The sequence below is a fragment of the Struthio camelus genome, chromosome 1 (assembly GCF_040807025.1).
Source record: "Struthio camelus isolate bStrCam1 chromosome 1, bStrCam1.hap1, whole genome shotgun sequence".
NCBI classification, from domain to species: Eukaryota; Metazoa; Chordata; class Aves; order Struthioniformes; family Struthionidae; genus Struthio; species Struthio camelus.
The window spans coordinates 201,519,137-201,540,987 of record NC_090942.1 but is presented as its reverse complement, the minus strand read 5'-3'; the positions used below and the strand labels follow the sequence as shown (position 1 = coordinate 201,540,987).

Genomic DNA, 21,851 nt, shown 5'->3' with positions numbered 1-21,851 from the left:
TTCTTAAGGTTTTTGCCAAAATAATCCCTCTGATTTGCAGATTTCTTTGCTGAAGATTCATGTGGCTGCTAGGTGCTAGACAAACCACCAGTCAAATACTGTGTTGTAAGAGCTATTTTGTTTGTGATCTCAAGTAGCCAAATATTTCCTTTCTTAGCTTCACATAATTCCAAACAAAACCAAAAAAACAAACAAAAAACAAACAAAAAACCCACCACCCCACAGCTTAGAGCCTTTACTCCCTCCAAAGCCAAGACACTAGATTTCTCCATTGTCCTTATTTGGCGTCCCCAAAATATTCTTGCCATCAACTACACAAATGACAAAAAAGCTGCCAATAGCCGGTAAAGAATGACAAAAGGAAGAGTATCTTCTTCCAAATACTCTGTATCACCAAAACTAACCTCCAGGAGTAACTCATTCTATCCCCTTCTTCTGTTGTGGACTTGTTTATTCAATCCTTCTAGATACAAAAAGATGAAGATGAGTTAAAATAAACATCTATTCATTGGTCATTTCCACTGCCAAGAATGACTACTTTGCCTAATGCATACAGAAGTCATAGGGCAAGCTATACGTAGACTCTCTTCTCATTTGACTTATTTATAAAAACTTTAATGCATTATAAGCAAGTGATTTATGAGGGCTTTTCAGATGAGCTTGGAAGTGTCTTTGCTTCCAAAAAAGAATCTGAATGTTGCTGATCCTATTCCAAAAACTTGCACAAATGTTTTATTCCCGCATATAGCTGCTGCATGCAGATTAGCATTTCCTTGGCATTCTCAGGCAGCTAGGGAAGCAATGGTCTCCGGATTCGCTGCTGCACTATGGGTATGTGTGTGTTCACTGGCTGACTGCTTTTGTCTATAAACAATATTTGGAAATAAAACTTACTGACAGTATGTTGCCTGACAAAGACACCAGTATTCACTCTACTGAGAGGGAGAGAATACCCGATTTGCTTGCATCCTGATGGTTTTATATATATATATATGTATATGTATATATATATATGTATATATACATATAAAAGAAATTCCTTTTATTAAGCTAAAAGTATGAATGTGCTATGTAAGAACACTCCAGGTGTACCTCTATCTTCTGGTCAAATCAACACATTCTCTGAAGGGATCACTAACTTTCAAAGACCTTTTCTCCACAGAATTTGAAAACACATCACATAGTTCCCTATCAGTTTACCCCAAGAGTACATCTGTCTCAAGTTTTATTAAGGTTTATCTAGTAAATATGACACCCGCTTCAATTACTAAAAATAATTTTAATAAGAAAAACCCCACAAAGTCATCAAGATCATGTTTCATTTTAAAATTGAACCACTGAAGTCATTTCCCTAAAGATTTAGTCATACAATAGATTTATTTTATTAACATTTACTAAACTTATTAACTGTCTACTGAACTGTGAAGTTTGTCTGTCAAGCAATGGATAGAAGAGCTATCAATCCCTTGAGAACTTGAAAATATTAAACCTCATATAGACATGGCAATTAAGTTTTAATAACTTGAGAAGACAAAGTAGAAGTTTGCCAAAATCAGCTAGTTAATTTTTGAACCCATCCCCTCTCTATTTTATTCACAGATTAGTTAGGAAATATTTGTGCTATAATGACATCATACATATCACCATACAAACCTAGATATTAAAGTCCACCTTAAGTATTACTTGCTTTTATTCACCCACATTTTCTTGAACTTTTCTCCTACAGAGCTACTAAACACCACATCAAAAAGTACATGTTCTGCAGACTCCTTTTTCCACTGAGAAACCAGTTCTTGAGGCCAGACAACTTCGGTCACAATGAACCACATAAACGGCCCCTAGTTGTATCGCGGAATTTGATAGCTTGTCTTTCTACAAATAGCCATATTTTATTATTTCGGTGAATTCAACACTTCAGCTGCAAGAATTAGTAACAGACACCAAATTCCTCTGTCCTTCAAAACTTCCTTGTGACATGTCAGCTTTGCTGGACACTAAAAACGGACAAAGATCTTATGTTCAGCTTTCCACTATCTACTCACCATCTTTCTTCACTCTTTCGGCCTAATTTGGATACTATCACTCTGTTACCGAGACGATCTCAGGCAGAAAACCATTTCAGCATTTAGCAGGTATCTCAGGAGTGACTTTGTCTTTCCTGAAGGCTCACAGCAGACAACGGTTGAACACAGACTATACCTAGAGATTGAGGCACTTTGTATTCTTGGAAAAGAATTCAGGCGAAACAAGACCTTGTAGCCATTCTGAAGTACTGATTCCCAGAACAAACATTCAGCAAGGCGAGAGAGCTGCATCAAATTAATCCCCAATGAAACGGGAACATGGGCAAAATAACTGCACATGTTAGAAGCACTTTGCATTCTTTGTCTCAGCCGGAAGTCACAATTAACATTTTTAGTGACCAAAAATACGAGAATTAAGAGGTGATCCCATGTGTGGGGCAGACGCATTTTACCATTTGAACAACAGCTTCACAGGTACCTAGTATCAGCAGCACTATAAAGAGAGAGCAGGGTTTGAGCAAATTTTTTGTTTTTTTGGAAGTACAGGGCAATGTCTGACGTATTCCTCCTCACTTCAATGGTATTGGTCCAGAGTTGCTGCCCACGGTGTTTAAAGGCGATTGAAACTGAACTTACAGGGGACAGTTATGTTCTCAAATATTAGAAGGTATTAACAAACCGACATAAGCCTCAGAAGAACAAGTGATGTTTGTGGGACCTCAGACTTCTAGGATTATATACCATGGCAAAGACAAGAGACTAATCATTATACACCCCATTTGTTCTTTAGGCATATCAGCGTTTAGGCTCAACATTATGGCATGTAGCCAACCATTCTATATGTACTAGTATATCTACAGCTTACGACAGCACTACTTTCAAAGAACCAATTCATCTATTTTATGTTACACCCCTATTACGTTTCCACTTAGGTCAACAGCAGAACAGTTATCCATAGAATTCTCTTGAAGTAACTGTACAAGCGGTTACATTATTTTTTCCAAAAATCAATTAGCAGAAGGCAAAAAGAAAAAAGTTGTCTATACTATGCAATATGTTGTACTTATACATGATGGAGTTGTGGGGCATTTTGTTTTCTTTAATGAGTGCCTCATAGAAAGAAATTAAAAATAGAGTTCTCCCAATGACACTCACAGCATATTAGTGAGAGGTTAGTAGCACACTCTTTGACAGAGGGCAGGCTGGCAATCTTCTTCATAAAACGGCATTGTTGCAACATAACTATAACATGTTTTTTGCTTGAAAGGTTGATGGGTTTAGAAAGGGTAAATTTTAACCCTGTTCACTATTGTCTAACTGCATGAGATTCTTCTAACTGGGTCAAGTAAACATAATATTTTACATTGTTTGTTTGAACAAATAGTAAGCATGCATGAGAGCTGCAGTTTGGCTTCTCCACCATATCACTTTCTAAGTACGGAATCTAGCAAAATTGGCCCTCTAACATCACTGTCTCTGTTAGATGACTGAATTAAGCCTCTGACAACTCAGAAACACCAAAAAGCTGGGTATCTTCATTAAGTCAACAGTGCAGGTGAATTAATTCTGTTGCTTTAGGCTGGCCTGACACCAAGAAAGGAAGACTGCTCATCTTGCAGGGGGCAGGGGGGGAAGGGAGACAGAGGGGCTACACACAAGCCTATGCCACTTGGATCCAGGATCAGGTTTGAAAAACCTGTATGAATGAGGCATCTCTCCCTCTAGTGAAAGCAGAATCACAGAATCACAGAAAAATCAGATATGAAAAAAGTATCCTGACAGAACAAGAGTATTTAGTTCTTTCCCTTTAAGAGAACACATAAATTCGGATTGTTTCTATAGATGATGCGCAATATTAACTGTCAACCAACAGGTTCGGTTCACCTACAGATGAACAACGTGCATTCTCTTGATCGTGTTCCCCTAAAAGCACATTATTAAATGAGAAAGCACCTATGAAATGCTATGAAATCAAGCACCTATTCAGCTTGATAAAGTCCTGTTTTCACTTACTATTTCACTTACTCACTTATTATGCATCCTTAAGTTTCCCCAGCCTCTCATGCCTATTAGAAGAAAAAGATATATTGCAAAGAAACTTATTTTCTGAGCAAATAGATACTTCCTTCACTGTCCAGCTGAAGCTTATATTATATTTTTTACTTACACAACATAAAACAGATCTGTATAACACTCAGGGATCGTTTCTTGAGAGATTATCCTTCAGCTATGTAAAGATCATGAATGATTCCAAGGTAAGAATTTCTCAGCTATTTCATTCTAGCCTATGACATCTCTTAAGAAAAAGGCAGTAAATTTTAGATGGATTTCAGAAAACACACTCTTTCTTTCTACTTTTTATGTAAGATGATCTATTTAGTCCTACAGAATGGCAAAGAGATCAGCAGGATGAGTCCCTACAAATAAAGTACCTACAGCCTAAAGCTGAAATATCTTTTCTGGGTCTTCTCAAATGTGAAGACTGTTAGAGCTGAAGAAATGAAAGGAAAGATGACTTAAAGTAGACTAATTAGTTTTTAGCTTTTTGTTGTTGGTTTTTTTTTTTTTTTAATTCCCTCCCTTTTTCTTCCCCTTGCCCCCCCACCCCACCTCAGTTATAGAAAGCAGAGTTCTTCAGAAATCTGGCCTTTGAACTCCTGAAGGTTCATTATTTCCTTGAGGTCCAAGTGCCCCCATTGCATACAAACTAAAGTGCCACCAAACATGAACAGAAAAATAGCACAAGTAACAGAAAAGAGTCATAATGAATACTGAAACGGGGCTAGTATTTTTGCTGTATCGTGCTTTCCAACTCATTCACCGCTCACAACTTGAACCTATTAATGTTATTTCCTGGAAGAAGAAAAAGAAAGTGTAAACTGATACCTAAGTTGCACAGTCCTGTGTGTACTTAAACCTACAAGTTCAGGTAACACCTATATTCTTTCATTTGTAATTCTACCCAGTAGCCTCAAATCAAAGAAGCTTGTCACCTGAAGAGCTATGTTTTCTGCATCCGCACAAATTTCTGTACAGATTATCAAACAGCTAAGGTTATGAAAGATTCTATTTGAAAAATATTCCACACTACCTCTTGGTGCAACTACTCATTAGCTTGATGTCCATTTCTAGATGCAGAAAAACAGAACTTTGAGCAATAAGAATCATAGTAAGATGGAGAAATGTGTTCTTCCCCAAGCTTTCCCGATTAGCTTCTTTTACAAGTTCCCGCTATTACACTCAATAGCTGATCGCAACTAGCCACAGGATACTAGACAAGCTCTCCCTCAAGGAGGGGCTGAAGTTTTGCCAAAACTGAGGTAGTCGACTGATAGTTATCTCAATTTTCCAGAATAACAACTTTGTCTGAATGCATTTCGGTAGATTAGAGCAAAGGAGAAAAAAGTCACCATTTTCCTCTTTTGTGTGACACACACCTTCAACACGATTTTAGGCACTAGCAAAGCAATTTGTCATACAGGCAGCTAAGTTTTGTGGATCCAAAAAAAGCAGTCGACTAGGATTTAAAAGGAAAAACAGAACTGCACAAACTAGCACTCATGTACACCACAGATGGAAGCATTTTCTGAGAGTCAGCTGTACAGCAGACTGGCCTCTAGGTAAATTGACTTGAATCAGAGACAGCAGTTCAGACATAAGCCTAGCTTCATAAATACAAGGTGGGTGCATAGAACTAAATTTCTAGTTGCAGATGTCTCATCCTGGGCATCTACACAAAAAACACCTTCCCTTACTTGGACTATTCTACACGAGATTTAGTTTCCCCAGGATTGACAGATACATTACAAAGCATCAGCATTACAGAATTTGTTCTCTTCCTCCCTGCTCTTATGCAGATGCTTTATTGCCATGCATTTTTAGTGAGACTAAAGGACAGCTAATATCAGCACTTTGGAGTTCCCAGTACTGGGCAATTCTCTTTTTAATCTGAAGATCCAAGAACAACTTCACGTCCATTCCTTGTAACTAATCAGTGTGGCATCACCAACAGGGCACAAACATCCTTTCTTTCCACAGCAGAAGAATCAAGAACTAAAAAATACCACCCTCAAATTTTCTCAGAGCTTCACAGGTACCCTGCCTCCTGTAGTTGTGCTCAAGAATTAGAAGTACATATGTATATAAAGCAGCTGAAGCACTATTATTGCACGTGCTAAAGAAATTCCTATAGTGATACTAATATCTTCCTTCTGGAAACCATAAAGCCACACAGATCTTTCAGTCCTGATGATAACTGTAGTACAGAATACACTATTGAAACCACACGCTTGGCTTGAAACAGACATGACTGATAAACATTTTATTTTTAATAGGTGTACTCTTCAGGTTTTCCTCCTTTTCAGAGTCTTAGTTTTCCCAGTAGTTATTAGAAAAGGTTTTAGGCAGTAATCCAGCAACATCTGCTTATTTCCAGCACATAACTAAATCCAAAGACCAGATCAGAGCTTGACTTCTAAAAAGATCCAGAGTAACTCAGAGGCATGATTCCCAGATAACGTTCAAATCCATCAGTAGTTAAATACAATGAAAAATGGCATCTGTTAAAGTGACCTACTTCATAGATTTTTTTCCACTCTGTTCAGGAATTTGAGGAGGAAGCACGCCAGCGAGAATGAAGGTCATGAAAGCCTGGATAAATCTGATAACATACGCATGAGGATGAGATTTGCCTCATAGCCTGTAGCACTTTCATAGCAATATTACCCTACAGGAAGCAGAAGCTACCAATGAAATAACTGAGTTTTCCAGCTCCTCACTCTTCATTGCTAAAATACAAAACAATTACATGTAAAGCTTTCCTGTAGGTACTAAGACCCTGTTTGGGAAGGTAAGACACTGACTGTGGACACTAAATTACATTATGTAGTTGCTTGTTCTAGTTTGAGAATACCACAGAATACTATGGCAGCACAAATGGATTATCCCTACTCCACATTCAGTAGCTCATCTAAACAGTGAAGCATGCAAAAGAGACAGCTGATCAAGCAGAAGAAGTGAAGGAGGTCAGCTTCTGCTTCTATTCTCACTCTTTCTTTAGACAGATTACTGATAATAGACACTGCCATTACGAGTCATGTTATACAGGGGTATTAGTTGGTTATTTATACATTATACAGGAACGGAGGATATTGACTGTGTCAGGGTCCAGTCTCCTCCTGTTATACACAACTTTTTCTTTTTTTTTTTTTTTAAATAAACTGATCAAGTACTGCCTACGTTTCAACACATACATGCTACAGTGCTGAAGTTTGTAGTGAAGTATTATTAGCAAACCATTTACAATTCCTCTTATTCATCCCGATATAAAAGAGTGAGAACACAAGACAAATACAAACAGATGCACTACTTAATACATTTTATTCTAACACACACACCTAGTTATACAAAAGAGCAATCAACCTTTAAAAGTCATTTGCGCACATTTGACTGACATGAGGAAACTCAATGGTTTCAAATGCATTTTTGCAAGACTACAATCAAAAACCCAAAAGTACTAATGGGTTTCCCAGATTAAAAGCTTCCTTCTTTACGCGCAGATCTTCACAACAGAATGAGTAAGTCCTGATAAACTAGCCTAGCTTTTAACCACCAAGCAGAATCCACACTATACCCAAAGTAGCCCTTCAAATGGGGATAGCTTAATAACACTTGCATACAATTTCCTAATCCAGGTAAGGTCAAAGTCTGCATATTCCCTGTTCAGACATGCACAGTTATTCGCACAGACACTCTTTTGACATGCACTACTTTTCTATAGAACTTCTTCTCCATCTCCTACTGCTTTTTCCTTCAGAATATATATACAAAGCAGTCCCTGTCTCATCCTACTGCAAGGATTAGGATCACATTTCGATATAGAGTTTTGGGATTTTCCTCAGCAGCAGAAACATCCCCAAAAAACTTACCTGCCTTTCTTGTTCACCTTGGAATAAGCTGCATTTATTACAAGTCCTGACTTCCTACAGAAATGCAGAGAAATTTAAAACTGCTGCTCCATTTCACACAAAGTCATTTGATTGATTTTTTGGTCTGCTTTTTATCTTCAAAGATATTGACATGTTTATGGAGAAAGCTATCTGCACACTAAAGATCTGAATTATTTGCATAAAAAACAATGTCATAACATTGGTTATTTTGCCAATTCACTTGGGTATGAATGATAAACAGAAGCTTCAACAACTATAAGAAATATCTGAACTAACAGGTCAACTTTACATGATTGTTTAAGCCTCATTTTTAACTAGCAGAACTAGTGATTAGAATATTTATTAAATAAGTTATAGACATTTACCTAATTTTAACTGGATATCCACGAGTCTCGACTCACGTTCAAAACAGATTTAATCACCGCAACTTTTAGTGTTCTCAGTTGTCAGCAGTTTAGCAGCCTTTATCTTTAGTACAGGTCAAAACAGTAACGTCTGCTTGAAACTAATTATATCTGTGATCCTCAGCCACCCAGCCCTGAAGCAAAGCCTCTGTACTGGGCTTTCACTATCCCAGGGTGCCTTCTTTGTTTCTCATGCTCCCTGTCCCATCACAATTGTGGGTTAATGAGTAATCTCCTGAGGACACAAGTAATCTGCAAGTATTACTTTCCTCTGCCTTTCTTGCATTTCCTCACATCACAGAAAGTATTTCTGGATACTGCTCTTTTCTACCTTCTCATGCTTACCAGAGATAATAGATATAAAGCAGCATAAAGCAGGTCTCCTTTTACAGATACACGTTGTTAACAATCCAAAATAAATAAATAAATAAATAAAAGTATGTGCAATAGAGGAAGCATCAGCAGCCAAGAGTGACACCAAGGTAGTAACACTGTCCACAGGCCTCTAGCTATAAGCAGGTGCCCCACACAGTTCCACTGATATGCTCATTTAGTTGTTCTTTAGATCTTCATAATCACTAATAAAACACTAGTTTGGAGCTGCACACGGATTCTGCAGGACACTTATTCACCCGAAGAGCTTCGTTCATGTTAACAGAACTACTTTACAGCAAAAGTCTACCCATCAGAAGTGGATCCCCTCTAGTTTTGCTCTTCCATTACTGTTTCATCACTGTTTCATCACAAACTCAACGTAAGAACCAATTGACAGTTTCCAGCTCTCCCTTCTACAGCAAGGGGGAAAACCATTTCTGAGCCATAACATCCAGTACTCTTATCTCAGGCTTTCCAGGGCCTCTCCTTGGGTCATCTGACATTGCTCCTTTAGCTTTCCCTCCCACTGCTCTCACACAATACAACATCTATGAGACACCAACAAAATAAATTTGTCCAGGTTAAGAGCAGCACAATAAGACTTCATGGTGTTCCAAATTAAACTAAACAGACGCAGAATCCAAGAATTACACTCAAATTAAATCCAGTACCTGAAATATTTTCACTAAAAAGCTTTATTAAGAGAAGGAAAGAAAAAACAAGTGAGCACGTGTGCACATGTAGTTTTAAGTCTATAAGGGATAAACATTTGCAGATTATTATGCTAAGTTCTTGGAGTTCAGTTGAATCAAGCTAGGGATTACTGTTCTCTATTCCCAGTAGTTCTCTGAAGAGAACAGAATTGATTGATTTTTCCCCTCAACCGCATGATTTAGAAAAAATTTAACTCTCAAAAACAAGCACAGACAGTTGTTCGATCAGATCTCACCTGCTGCTGCATGCCAAGGAGCAGAAGGGGAAAAAAAAGAGTCACACCAAGGGGAAAGGGTATCAATATTTAAAGGCTCTGAACTCAAGCTGGACCTTGTAAGAATTCAGTTTTAGCATTAATGAATTTCAGAGGTGGAATGCATTAAATATAGTACTACAGAATTTCAGTGTGAGAACCTAGCATTGATATATTTTACGCTAAGCTGGGAAAAGTAATCATTTCTGGTACAGATGTAACCTACAAAGTAAATATTACTATGGAGAAGCCCAAATTGCTAATTTTCCAATAATTAACTAAAGATAAATACTTGAAAATTAAAAGAATCAGCACTAATTATTACAAAACAAAGAAATGTAACAAGCTTTTAGATTTATAGAAAGTTTTATTCTACATTAACTAATAATTGGTGATAAGTGCTTGACCATGAGAAAAATCATAGAATTATTTTAGTTTAAAAAGTAAGATTACAGTGTAAGAGAAAGCATTTCTGGTACATCAGTTCAGAAGCTCCGTAAGTTTGCTCTGCTGTTTTGGAAAAGCAGCTTGTTATCGGAGCTAAAGCGTCACAGTCACCTTCAATATTAGGGCTGTCTTCATGATGTACCATGTAATCACCAATTTTTTTCACTTAGAGGACCAGCAGCTATCTATCAATGGTTTTGGAGGTCATCTGACAAGACACGGTTTTCTGTTTCCCTGGAGGGGGTTTTTGGGTGTTGGGTTTCCCCCCACTCCCTCACTAAGCGCTTCATTAGTCTCAGTGTTTACTAAAGGACTTCTGATAATGCCTCAGTTTATGGCTAGATTTCATGAACAGTCTCCTACATAATAACAGTCTCCTACATAATTAATTCTTTAAATATCTACCTGATAAGAAGAAAATTAGAACATATAGCACTCATTTTTCAGAAAGCACTTTTTACATAGCGTGTAGCTGGAACTGAAAGAAATTTTAACGTTACCTACTATTTTATCTATAGCTTTTGCTAAAACTTATCCACTTAGTGTCTTGTAAAGTACTCTGCATTCCTCAACATACACCAACTGTGGTTATGTTTTACAGGCTAGTCCAAGTATAAAATTTGGTACTTACTGCTGAAATGTTCCAAGAATATTGATGTGTGGTATAACTGAAGTAAATTCTCAACTTTGCGCAGGGGAAAGTTGTTTAACAACTATCATTTTCCAAACTCAAATCACTCCAAGAGCAGTCATGACCCCTTTCTTAGAACCTCAGCCAAAGACATGTACAGCTGAGATTAAGTTTGTCATCTCCAACTCTGATTTATCTAAAGTTACAGGACCAGAAGAGAGAGGTTAACAACTATTTGTAATTACAAACTTTAGGTGATGTTATTTCAGAGACGTAAGGCTAGTTTTCAAACTTTTCCTTTGTGTAAAGACCCCCATCTTTTAGGCTTTTTAGAGCTGCTGTAGTGTTAGCTCACATATTTTTGGCTCATGAAAGGGAAACCAGAAGAAATTGGCTAAAATTAGAAGGTGAGGAAGATATATTGCTATGCACAGATTGAACCTCTCTTGTTTCTTCCCACTCCCCGTTCTCCCACCACCATATTATCATGTGCACCAGACACCATATAACATCAATTTGCCAAGGTAAATCTTCAGCATAGAGTTCTGCAAAGTATCTTGAACACTTTGCAAGAGTGAATCCTTAAGCAAGTGTACTCTGACCAAGCATCAAAAGTCATATCATCTTACACAGTGAAACCCAACTCAGGATTTAAGGTACTCAGCATGAGCTCTAAGCAATGCCACAAAGCCAAACGAAACCCAAAAAGCTAAGAGCAGCTGCTGTGCTCTCAGTATGCCACACAACTCCTCGCTCAGTTACGTAATGGAAGGCATTGGCTGGGAAGTGAGGGTCAGAGTGGTTTCCCTTTTTTATCTAGGGATTTTAAAATAGCCCTGATTGAGTTGATTGCAAGTTTCTTTGGTATGCCGGTAGACACCAGGCAAAATAAGAAAAGGGAAGGGAGAGGTTTCATTCTACACTAATCCATATCTGATTAACATTTCTTTTTCTACTTTACTCTCCAGCTGACCTGTGAAATAAGAGGCAAAATGCCCCATATTACGGACAGGCTTATCCACAATACCTCATACTTTATAGGTGTGATAAACTGTTCTTATTTGAGGAACAGATCCTTTTTAATGGACAATATTTTGTGTAGTCAGGCACTCTGATCCCTGTTTGCTCTTTGAAGAGCAATATAGAGCCCTCATTTTTTTCTTTTAAAAGAGGCCCAGTATGCCCATCTACTCAATCATCTGTTCAGTATTTTCCTGCACTGGGAAAGCAGGAGACCCCAGTAATATTTTCATGTATTTCACACGTGAGAAAGGACACTCCTACCATCATGAAATTTGTCTGTCAACATACCCCGATTGGTGTGGGTTCATAACTGAGACTGCTTGCTAAATAAATCTGCTAACACTTCCACATAGGTTTTTGCAACAACTTTAAGAGAATAGACTTTTATTTAAAATTTTATAAAAAATAAATTCTTCTAATTTATCAGAAATATATTAAACCATATTATGAAGTCTAATATGGCTTGAAATCCTTCCAGACACCTCAGTCCATTAAGCTTCCCAGTTATTACCCTGTTTGCCTTTTTTCTTTTCCTCCCCCTCCCTCTTTTTAATCAGTACCCATTTTCTCTTTTCTAGTACAGCTGCTTAAGAGGTCTCATTTCTCTTTGCAAGTAAAGCTAGGTTAAGACCTGTAAGATTAGCTTTTAATTTTTGGTAGTATATAGTTCTGCATTCAAATTTTCAGAGGCATCTACATACTGCTGTACTGGTTAGCAGCATATCCCAAAACTGAAGCACTATACTTACACTTCCATAATTTAAGCTCATACGTAATTGCTTGTCCTACTACTCTCCACTTGATCCTCCCCCTCCTCTTCTCTTTTCACCCCCTGCTTCTGACGGAGGAAAGAATATTTAGCTTCCAACTATTTAATGAATTCCTTTCCACAGGGATCTCAACTGTCAATTTAAGTGCTTCTGCCTAACCTGTTTACCTAGCCTGCCTACCCTCCCCTGTTTGCCTAAGGAGACTCATTTCCCTTTGAGGTTCTACATCGTTCTTCAGGCTTAAAAGTCCAGTCAGCCAAGTGGGGCAGAAAGCTTATCAAGATCACAGTATTTTGATCCCATGAAAAGGGCACTACCACCTTAAAAAGGGCAATTCAGAAGTGGAAAAAGTGGGAGAACGTGATGACTCAGGAGTGTTTCAGCAAAGTGATCAGATATTTGCTCGAAATATAAGAATTTACATATTCCAATCTAGTCACATTTAAGGCAGTAACAGTTAAGAACAATTTTGTGATGTCCCTATTATGCCTGAAGGATCCAAACATAGGTCCCTAACTACACAGTAACACAAAAGACTGTTAGCTTCCAAGACAGAATTAACTCCGTCATCTTTGTTGCTAGAATGCAGCAATGAGACAGCCCCTACCAGCCAGTAAGGCAGCCTTTCCTCCTCTGGAGTGAGATCTCCCCTTTAACTCACTGGGATCTCCCGAGACCCAGTGGATTAGAATACCAGGCCATGAGATGCCAGAACCACATATGAAGAACTTGCGAGTCCGAGCTGAACACACTGTCAAGGCTACTGTTGACTAAGTCACATAGAAGCAACTGGAAATCCACAGCTTACCAGCTGACCGCTACACCGCAACAGTATCCCTGTTCTACCACATTTTCAGCTATCCAGTAACCCCCCCTGATACTAGGACAAAGGTTCTGCATCTCCCATCCTGTCAAGTAGGATGAATTGTCAATTCTAAAAGCAAGTACCAGGTGCCCTCTCTTATAGGTCTTTTAACCTGTCCTAGAAACACCACTAATAGCAATCGGATGTTTTAAGTGATATCAAGGGCTGACATTGATGTTGAAACAGGCAAACTGAAGAAGCACATGCATCTTCCCTTCATAAAACAACATAAGATTTTTCTAGGTTATTTTTGCACATATCTGAGGAAAATGGCTACCGCTGAGAGATAATTTTTAATGCAATTTTTAGATCTTAAAAGCTACATGCAAATGAGTTCACAATACACTTTGATTAGGCAAAAGCTCTGTCTTCAGCATTGTTTGGAACAGCTGCAGTGAGACTCACTTCAAAATAAGGATTCCTTTAGCTTGTTTTTCCCTTTTCAAAGATGCTACTCCTACATATATATCTATACATATGTGTGTGTTTGTGTGTGCGCGTGTATATATATATAAAATATAAATTCTAACCATATTCCTGATAGTATATTGCAGGTTTCAGTAGTTTGCAGCAAATTCTGATCCATGGACCCATAACCAGTTGCTTGCTCTGATACTTAAATTTTAGTTTGATAATCAGAGACCATAGAAATATTTTGCACAATCCACCTCTTTAGCTTGCCTGAAATGTGATGAGCAATGGGTTCCTAAAACAAGTTGTTTACCTTGCTACCCCTAAAGCAAAAGGAAAGAAACAAAATGGGAAAGCTCAAAAGGTTTTGCTTTTGTCAGCAACATCTCCTTCTGCCAAGAATTACACCGGAATTTGCTCAGTTACTTACATCTAAAGAATCTTCATTGACCAGGATGAGAGACATGCTCTGTGAAATGAGTCTGCAAGAGTATCCTGTAAAAGAAAAAGAAGGATTTCTTTTTTTAAAAGGATATTACACTTGAGCTAAACCTCAAAAGGGGCATCTATAGGTCAGATCAGGAAATATATTTTGAGCAGTTACTCCCATCAGGCAGGCTTTTGGAAGCGTTGGTGTGTAGGACGCATTCCAACTTGACACATTTACTAGCAACAGAGGCTGCATTTCTATCTGCAGTTCCAAATACACAGCTTTTAATAAGTTTAAGCTGAAGAAAACCAGTATTAACTAGATATAGTAAATATGTGGTATGCCTCTAGAGCAAAAGTAATCATCTGTATACCTACAACTTTGTTTCTACCTACATGAAGGCAGAGTTTCTGTGCTTCACAGGACGAGACCTGAGCACGCAACTGCAGCTATGTCACATGGCTGAGAGCACACACATTGCATCAGCTGGTGCTACCCCCAGTCCTCCTGGCCCCACATTTGTTCCAATATGTTTGTTTGCTAAATGTTTGCTACTATACAAACATTTTCACTGCCGCGAGATTATTGTGAAAGTCCTAAGCTTTATCAAGAGCTACAGACTGACAACATGCGCATAGCCCCCATCAACTCCTATAAGCATCCTGTAGTTGTACTGCATTGTCCTTAGCGTAGGGCTGGGGCAAGAAAGATTACAAGACTAATTTGCCATGGACTAGAGCAAGCACTCAGCAGGCAGTTGCATACTTTCATTAGGAGAGTAAAATTCAAATAAAAAATGCTGACAACAGAAAAGCCTTTTTTTTTTTAAGCAGCAAGAAACAGTGACTGCAGTACTGCTCAATACTATTAAACTAGCAATACTTCTACCACAAGATTGTCATTGACATGAGATAAAGTGACATGCAAGAAACACTTGGCACTTATAGGATAAACGCTTTACTTTCCAGCTCATATTATGGCAAGGGGCAAGTCATAACTCTTGCCAGACTGACCCTAGTGCATCCTTCTAAAAGCTCATGCGAGTTCTCTTAGGAGTGGTACAGTCATGTGGCTTCACAAAGCAACAGAGAATGCATCTATTGAAGTGATGAACGTGCATGCCTTTTATAGCTGATGCAAATTAATGGAAAAGGAAATACAATGAAAGTATTTTGCATTCCTACTGTGCTCTTGTGTGAATGAAATCAGGTAACGTTCATGGTAAGCCTAAGAACTGATCGTCCTAAGATGAGGCCTCATGAAGTCTATTTGCCTATTTACTGCTGCTACAGTGGGTCTGGAGCCCATTACACTATGAAAGTAATGTCCCAGTGGTGAACCACTGCAGAACTGATAAGTTCAAAAATAAAACAAGAGTACAGTAAGGCAACAACATTAAGTCTCTCTCCATACGTCACAATAGCAAGACTACAACTGTAGCATGAATTTGTTTTCTGTGGGATATTTGGTTCCTTCGGAATGCCACATAGGTTCATCAACGGCTGTATAAATCATTCCCTCAGGCTATAGAATTTTTATAATCAGTCTAGTTTTATATGTATTTTCCAGGATCAACACAAATGCTTGAATGACTTCTGCCAAGAAAGACGGGGGATTTTATTTGTTGGCAGAAGATATACCTACATCACACAGTGAAGCACCTTCAGATAATAAGCTTGATTACTTGCAGAAGTTTTGTTTCTGCTTATTTTCACAGCTGATGGGGAGTATGACTGTATCAGAAGCAACCTTGCAGAAACATTTTGATCTTCTTTATGTTAATAAGCTACAGTTTACTTTCTGCTTTAGAGGAGGATAATGAATGATGTTCAACTCATATACAGCTGTTGAGAAAGTTTTGAAATATATTCTAATAAAATGCAGCCTATAACAGGAAAGCTGTGGAGACTTCTATGACTTCTGCCAGCTAACAAGTCTTTAAGTGACATGGTACAAAATTGAGTAATGAAGCCTCAACAGGTACATACAACACACTGACTCCAGAAAAAAGTCAAGTCAAAGTTTGCCACTGTTTAAAATTAGTCCCAGAGTGAAGAACCACTTTCTTCTTCTTACTGGGGAGAAGAGGATATTACAAACTTAATCATTTCCCTCCATGCCAGGGCTATTCTGTCCCGAGGGAATGGCAGCAGCTTTGTGCAGTAAGCTGTTACAAATACAGCATAACTAATTCAAAAGGATTTTCTAGTAGCATTTGATTGGAACAGCAGCTGCAACAGCTAGCTATAATTTCTAAACTGCTGCTCACTGTTTCATTTTGTATCTTTCAAATCAAGCAAGAATCCATTTGACAACTGGAGCTGGATAAAAACATTCTGTGGAAAATGCTAAGTAGCGTAGCTCTGTGGTGTGTTTTGGAAATGAGAGTCAGAAGAAACCCATCCTGCAACTTGAGGTCATTTCATGTTTTATCATGAGATTGAGTTTAGAATAGGAGGGTATAAGTCTACCACCATTTTTTAGGATATTTATATATCATGTACAGTTTTAGGACTATGAAGGTTTTAAAACCTAGCCCTAGTGTAAAATAAGGTAACTGGCAACTGTAAAGTTACAAGTCAAGTTTGTAGTTATACTTTATACACAAAGTCTTATAGTTACTTCTGGCAGTACTAACAGCAATTGAAAACACAGACTTTAAGATCAGTGCATATTTTTGTCAATGCCTTTGACTAGAATGAGATCAACTGCTGGCTCAAAGCCAGACATAAAATGTCAATCCACTCTTGTAAACTGATGTCTAGGTCTTCAATTTAAAAGTCTGACTAAAAGACCAGGAAGCAGATGAATCAGGTACTTTTGGGATATATTTCCCTTCAAGGGCCCTGGGAGAAGGATTGCTGCTTGCATCAGAGTTCAAGATCATTCCACAGGCACATTCACACTGCAGACATACAGAAGCCATCGTGTGAGGCAAACTGCTTATCCTCCCAGTTTACACATAGCGCTTAGGCCCTGCTCAAGCTTCACTAGGGATACAGCAAAGCACAATGGCACCACCTCAATTTCCTCAACTCTAAGTGATGGTTCTCCAGAACAGAAGTGTTCCAGAAGATGCCTGATGAAGAGAAGGAGAATAGAAAGCAGCTGTACATGTGGATTTGAGTTATCACCAGGTACAAATATACTATCCTGTGAAGATACAGAGTCAAGATAAGTATATGTATAGATATGACAGGTAACTCCAAGCTCAGGATTTCCAAGAAGGAAGATTTTATACTATTTGGTATGTACAACTGCTGTTAGCGCAAGTGCCTTCAGTAACTTGGCAATAGCTTTACGTGTTGAGGTATTGACACCTGTCCTCTGCTGCTGCTCAGGAGATATAGAAAAGCAAGTATACTTGCAAGGACACTAGCAGCCTACCATCTCGAAGTAGGCTTCAACAATAGACAAGGGGCAGTATTCTTGCAAACCCTGACATGTATTTTAACTACCTCAGAATAAAGCTGGCTGTCTTCTTCAACAGCCCAAGAATTATTTGATGAGCCTACATTTGTTCATGTAAACAGCCCTGCTGATCCTGAAGGTATCAAAGAGAACCTTGACCTTAAAAAGTTCTGGCTGGCTGGCTACCAGCATAAGGTTGACCAGTCACTAAGGGCTCAAGGAGATGGTCCCAAAAAGACTCAAGTAGCAAAGTCAACCACCACAGTATATCCTCAAGAGGAGCCGACAACAAGAGGAGCTTTAGTCCTGGCCAAGTCGTGCCTCTCAGAAAAGGCAAGAGAAAGGTTTATATTACTCCTATATTCGGACATAGAAGTAGAGTAGCAATACATTCTTAGGTGGGGGTTCACTAGAGTGCCTCCTTTCCTGAAGGACCGATCTGACAGTGTTCCAGTGATGCATACATCCTCATTTCACAGAATTAGGCTGCTACCTCTACTACCCATTTTATCTGCTAGTTATCTCTTGTCAGGGGGGAGGGCGGGAGGTGGAGAGGGAGAAGAATATATCAGCCTTAGGATCCACTTTTTCCAGTCTCTGGGATTCAGCTTTAAACACCTTCTTCAGAACATGTCCAAAACCCAGAGTATTGTCTGGCTAAGCACAGTCATGAGTGGAGTCCCTGAAAATGCTCAAGATGCAGAGGCAGAAGAGCAGGAGAACAAGCCACAGAATTTTGTGCTCTGGTTACAGCTTTAGAGATCCAGAACTCCAGCGTGATAATCAACACATTCGGTAGCACAGAGCAAGTTTGGCCCTGAAGGGAAGGGCAGGAGGAGCAAACAGGGTAATCTATGCCTAAAGAGTTGATTACTAGAGCTGTCACTAAGTGGATGACTAAACAGGAAAGCTGTTGTCTACAGTGGGCTAATCTGAGAAATTATTTTAGTCACTGACACAGTTTGGAGGTCCAACTATTGTTGCAATACTAATTTCTTTCAGGCTGCATATTACTCTGAAAGTATGAAGTTTGGGGCCTCCAAAGAGGCTGATCTCTGCTGCAGTTAGCCATATCCTGGGCCTCTTGCAGGGACACTCTAGAAGCTGACAGGGTGTCTAGAAGCTCTGAGTATCACAAATTCCTCAGTTAAACGTACAGCAGAAGGCAGTTCTCGTGCTTATGAATGCAGCTCTAGGTAAAAAGCTGAACTGAAGGGATTGATTCCCTGTTGAATTGAAGAGATACACACCACTAAACACTTGATTCCCATTCCTAGAACGCAAACTGTTACTAGAGAAGTTATTGGCTAAAAACACGTCAGTTCAGATATCCTGCAACTCTGCTAAGCACAAGGATAGCAGCAAGCAGAACCTGTCATAGTCTTAGTAGAGTGACAGCCTCATTGAAAAGCAAAGGAGACCCATAGTCTGCAAATCATTTTAAGAGAATGATCAAGATGCAAGAACACTGCTAAACCTTCCAGAAACTGCTTGCAGAGACTGGCTAAGGACAATGTCAGCAGCTAGAAATTGAGTTGAGGCCATAAGTCATGCTTGAGAAAGATGTTTTGCAAAATGGAACAGGGAGAACAGCAGGGGACACTAAAACACCACCCTCCAAATCAGCAAGGCCTAAATCTTGCTAAAAGGTCATGTAAATTCACTTATAAAGCATCAGAGCTTTTCCAAGAGAAAAGCTCCAGATCTATCTACATGCAATTCTATATATAAAAAGCTTCACTGGTCATCTTTGTTCATACAGTTAGAGAATCTTCAAGTCAACATTAACTGAGGCAGGCTAAAGAAACAGCAGAAGCAGAAGGCAGGCTATGCTGTTCAGGAGTCTTATATCCTACACATGTGCATGTAAATGAACTAATCTGCAAATCTGAAGGCAATTGTGGATTGTACTTTATATGGGTGAATTTGAAGCAGCTGGGATAAGCAGAATGTTCCAGACTTCAGAAGACACTATACAAACGTGTACTTTTTGTTCATATCTTCGCAAGTTTTTTGCATTGTAAATAATGTAAATAATGTAGTTTGTCAGCTAAGATGCATGAACAAGTTTGAGACATAAGGATATCCACCCTGCGCCTTGACAAAAAAAACCCATATTGAACTTCATTCATATACTCAAGAACAGCAGCACCACATTCCATCAAGATAACAAACATGACATATATATGACAAACATATATGTGTCATATAAGGTGACAATGAAAATAGTTATTCAAGCATTCACCCACTGTCACAAACAAGGCCCACAAGTTGTAAGCTATATGCTTTGCATATCCCAAACTCTATTAAAATCGACAATAGGCCACCAGTGTAAGAATATGATGGACAGGGAAAATTGTAAGACAATTATAAAACGTAATGCACAGTAAAACTGAAACATTACAACTGGGTTGACATCTTGATGAAAACTGAAGGGCCTCAAAATTTACTACCTCCATACAAGAATTTTATTTAATCCAGAAGCTAGTAAAGTGTTCATTTTTCCTTAAAATGAGCAGAATACAGTCTGACACTGAGCAAAGGTTTTCCTCCAAAAATTCCAGTTCTCTAAATTAAAGGCTACCACGTACCTGTCCGTTACCAAGGAACCACTCTATAAAAAGCAGGCCTGTTTCTGTAGGTAGCAAAAGATCTAGTACGTAGTCTGCTACATATCACACTAGTTCAAAGTAATCAGAAAAATGGATACCTATATTGAGAGCTGTTTCCTGCTTGTCCCCGGTCAGAACCCATATCTTGATTTCTGCCTTCATTAGTGTTGCTATTGTTTCTGGAACACCTGCTTGCAGGCGGTCTTCAATGGCTGTAGCTCCAAGAAGCAGTAAGTCCTGAAAAGAGGAATTTGAGGGATTGTTTTCTTTAGATAAACCTCTGCTTGGAACATACTCAAAAAGGGAATTAAAGACAACGTGCTGTGCCTCAATGCTAATACAGTATTTTGACAAGCAATATACAGTACAATAAATTTTTGGTGTGGCTATTCTACTTCCTCTGCATAAAATTCACATTTCAAGAGTTATGGAATGGAACCACGTGTTTCTGATCAGAAAGATGGCAGCGTTTCAAAGGCAATTCATTGAAGTTATACAGCTCCAGCGCTAGCCTATGGATGAACATATATATTAGAGCATTCACTAATCACCATAGCAACATGATGAGTGGTCACAGTTTATGTGTTTCTTAAGCTCACAAAACAAAAGTCACCTGGCATCACATCATTTAAACTAATTTCCATCCTATAAAATGTATACACAGACCGGATGCAATCACTCAAAGCAGAAATTATTGCAACTATTTATGGACATAATCATGACATCTATGTAACAGAAGTGGTATGAACATTAATCAGTCCAAGTATCTCTAGTCTACATACAGATGTCTGCCGGAGAAGAATAAGAATGTCTCTTACGACAACTTAGTATTACAGAGTTAGCCATACTCTTACGCAGTTCTAGAGCAATTGATTGAAGTCACTTGGCTATGTTACAGAAAAGAAAAATCAGGCAGACAAAAATACCTAAGAAATAAGCATCCTGCAAAGACACAATCTAGTCAGACAATTTTGACTTGAGAAGTATTTTAATGATTCCTTTGGCAATGAAGGATGTTCAGTTTAAGATAAATTTATACAACTTGAGTTCAGTTATAAGCAACATTTCAGGCATCGTACAGAAAAAGTAAGAGTTTCTATTCTCTGTAAGGACAATAATTACTCAAAACAAATGTGAAAATTGAAGGAGAGGTTACAATTAATGCCAGCGTACACAGCCTTACAAATAACAGGCCTTAACAAAATCTAGCTTCTGTTATGAGATGCTTAGCTGGTAAAGGTAATAGAACAGACTTCTATAATTCATTTTCTTTAGTATCCTATTATCTCCTGATAAACAGTTAGCCCCACCAGTACTAACACAATTTGTAGATAACAAGAGTACACATTGCAATCCCAACTCCAAACAATTGCCCCTACCTGGAGGGGTTGTGGAATCCATTTTGCAAGATGATATTGAAATGGGAAAGTTGGTAGAAAGTTGAGAGCCAAAAATTATTCAAGGACTGAGAAGACAGCTTAAATTGAGAGAATCAACCTATACTGAACTGACCGTTTTTCACCTAAGTGTAAA

At 38.5% G+C, this 21,851-nt stretch overlaps 1 protein-coding gene across 4 annotated transcripts in view; it reads right to left on the bottom strand.

Annotated features, from left to right (window-relative positions):
• ATP8A2 (ATPase phospholipid transporting 8A2) overlaps window positions 1-21,851 on the bottom strand; it is a 340,878-nt gene that overhangs the window by 221,020 nt on the left and 98,007 nt on the right. For all 4 annotated transcript variants that reach the window (XM_068930206.1, XM_068930209.1, XM_068930207.1 and 1 more), the window contains exons 23-24: window positions 20,417-20,555; window positions 14,296-14,360 (exon numbers count right to left, since the gene is read on the bottom strand). In XM_068930206.1, the coding sequence (XP_068786307.1) occupies window positions 14,296-14,360; window positions 20,417-20,555 (204 nt within the window). The remainder of the gene's footprint in view (window positions 1-14,295; window positions 14,361-20,416; window positions 20,556-21,851) is intronic.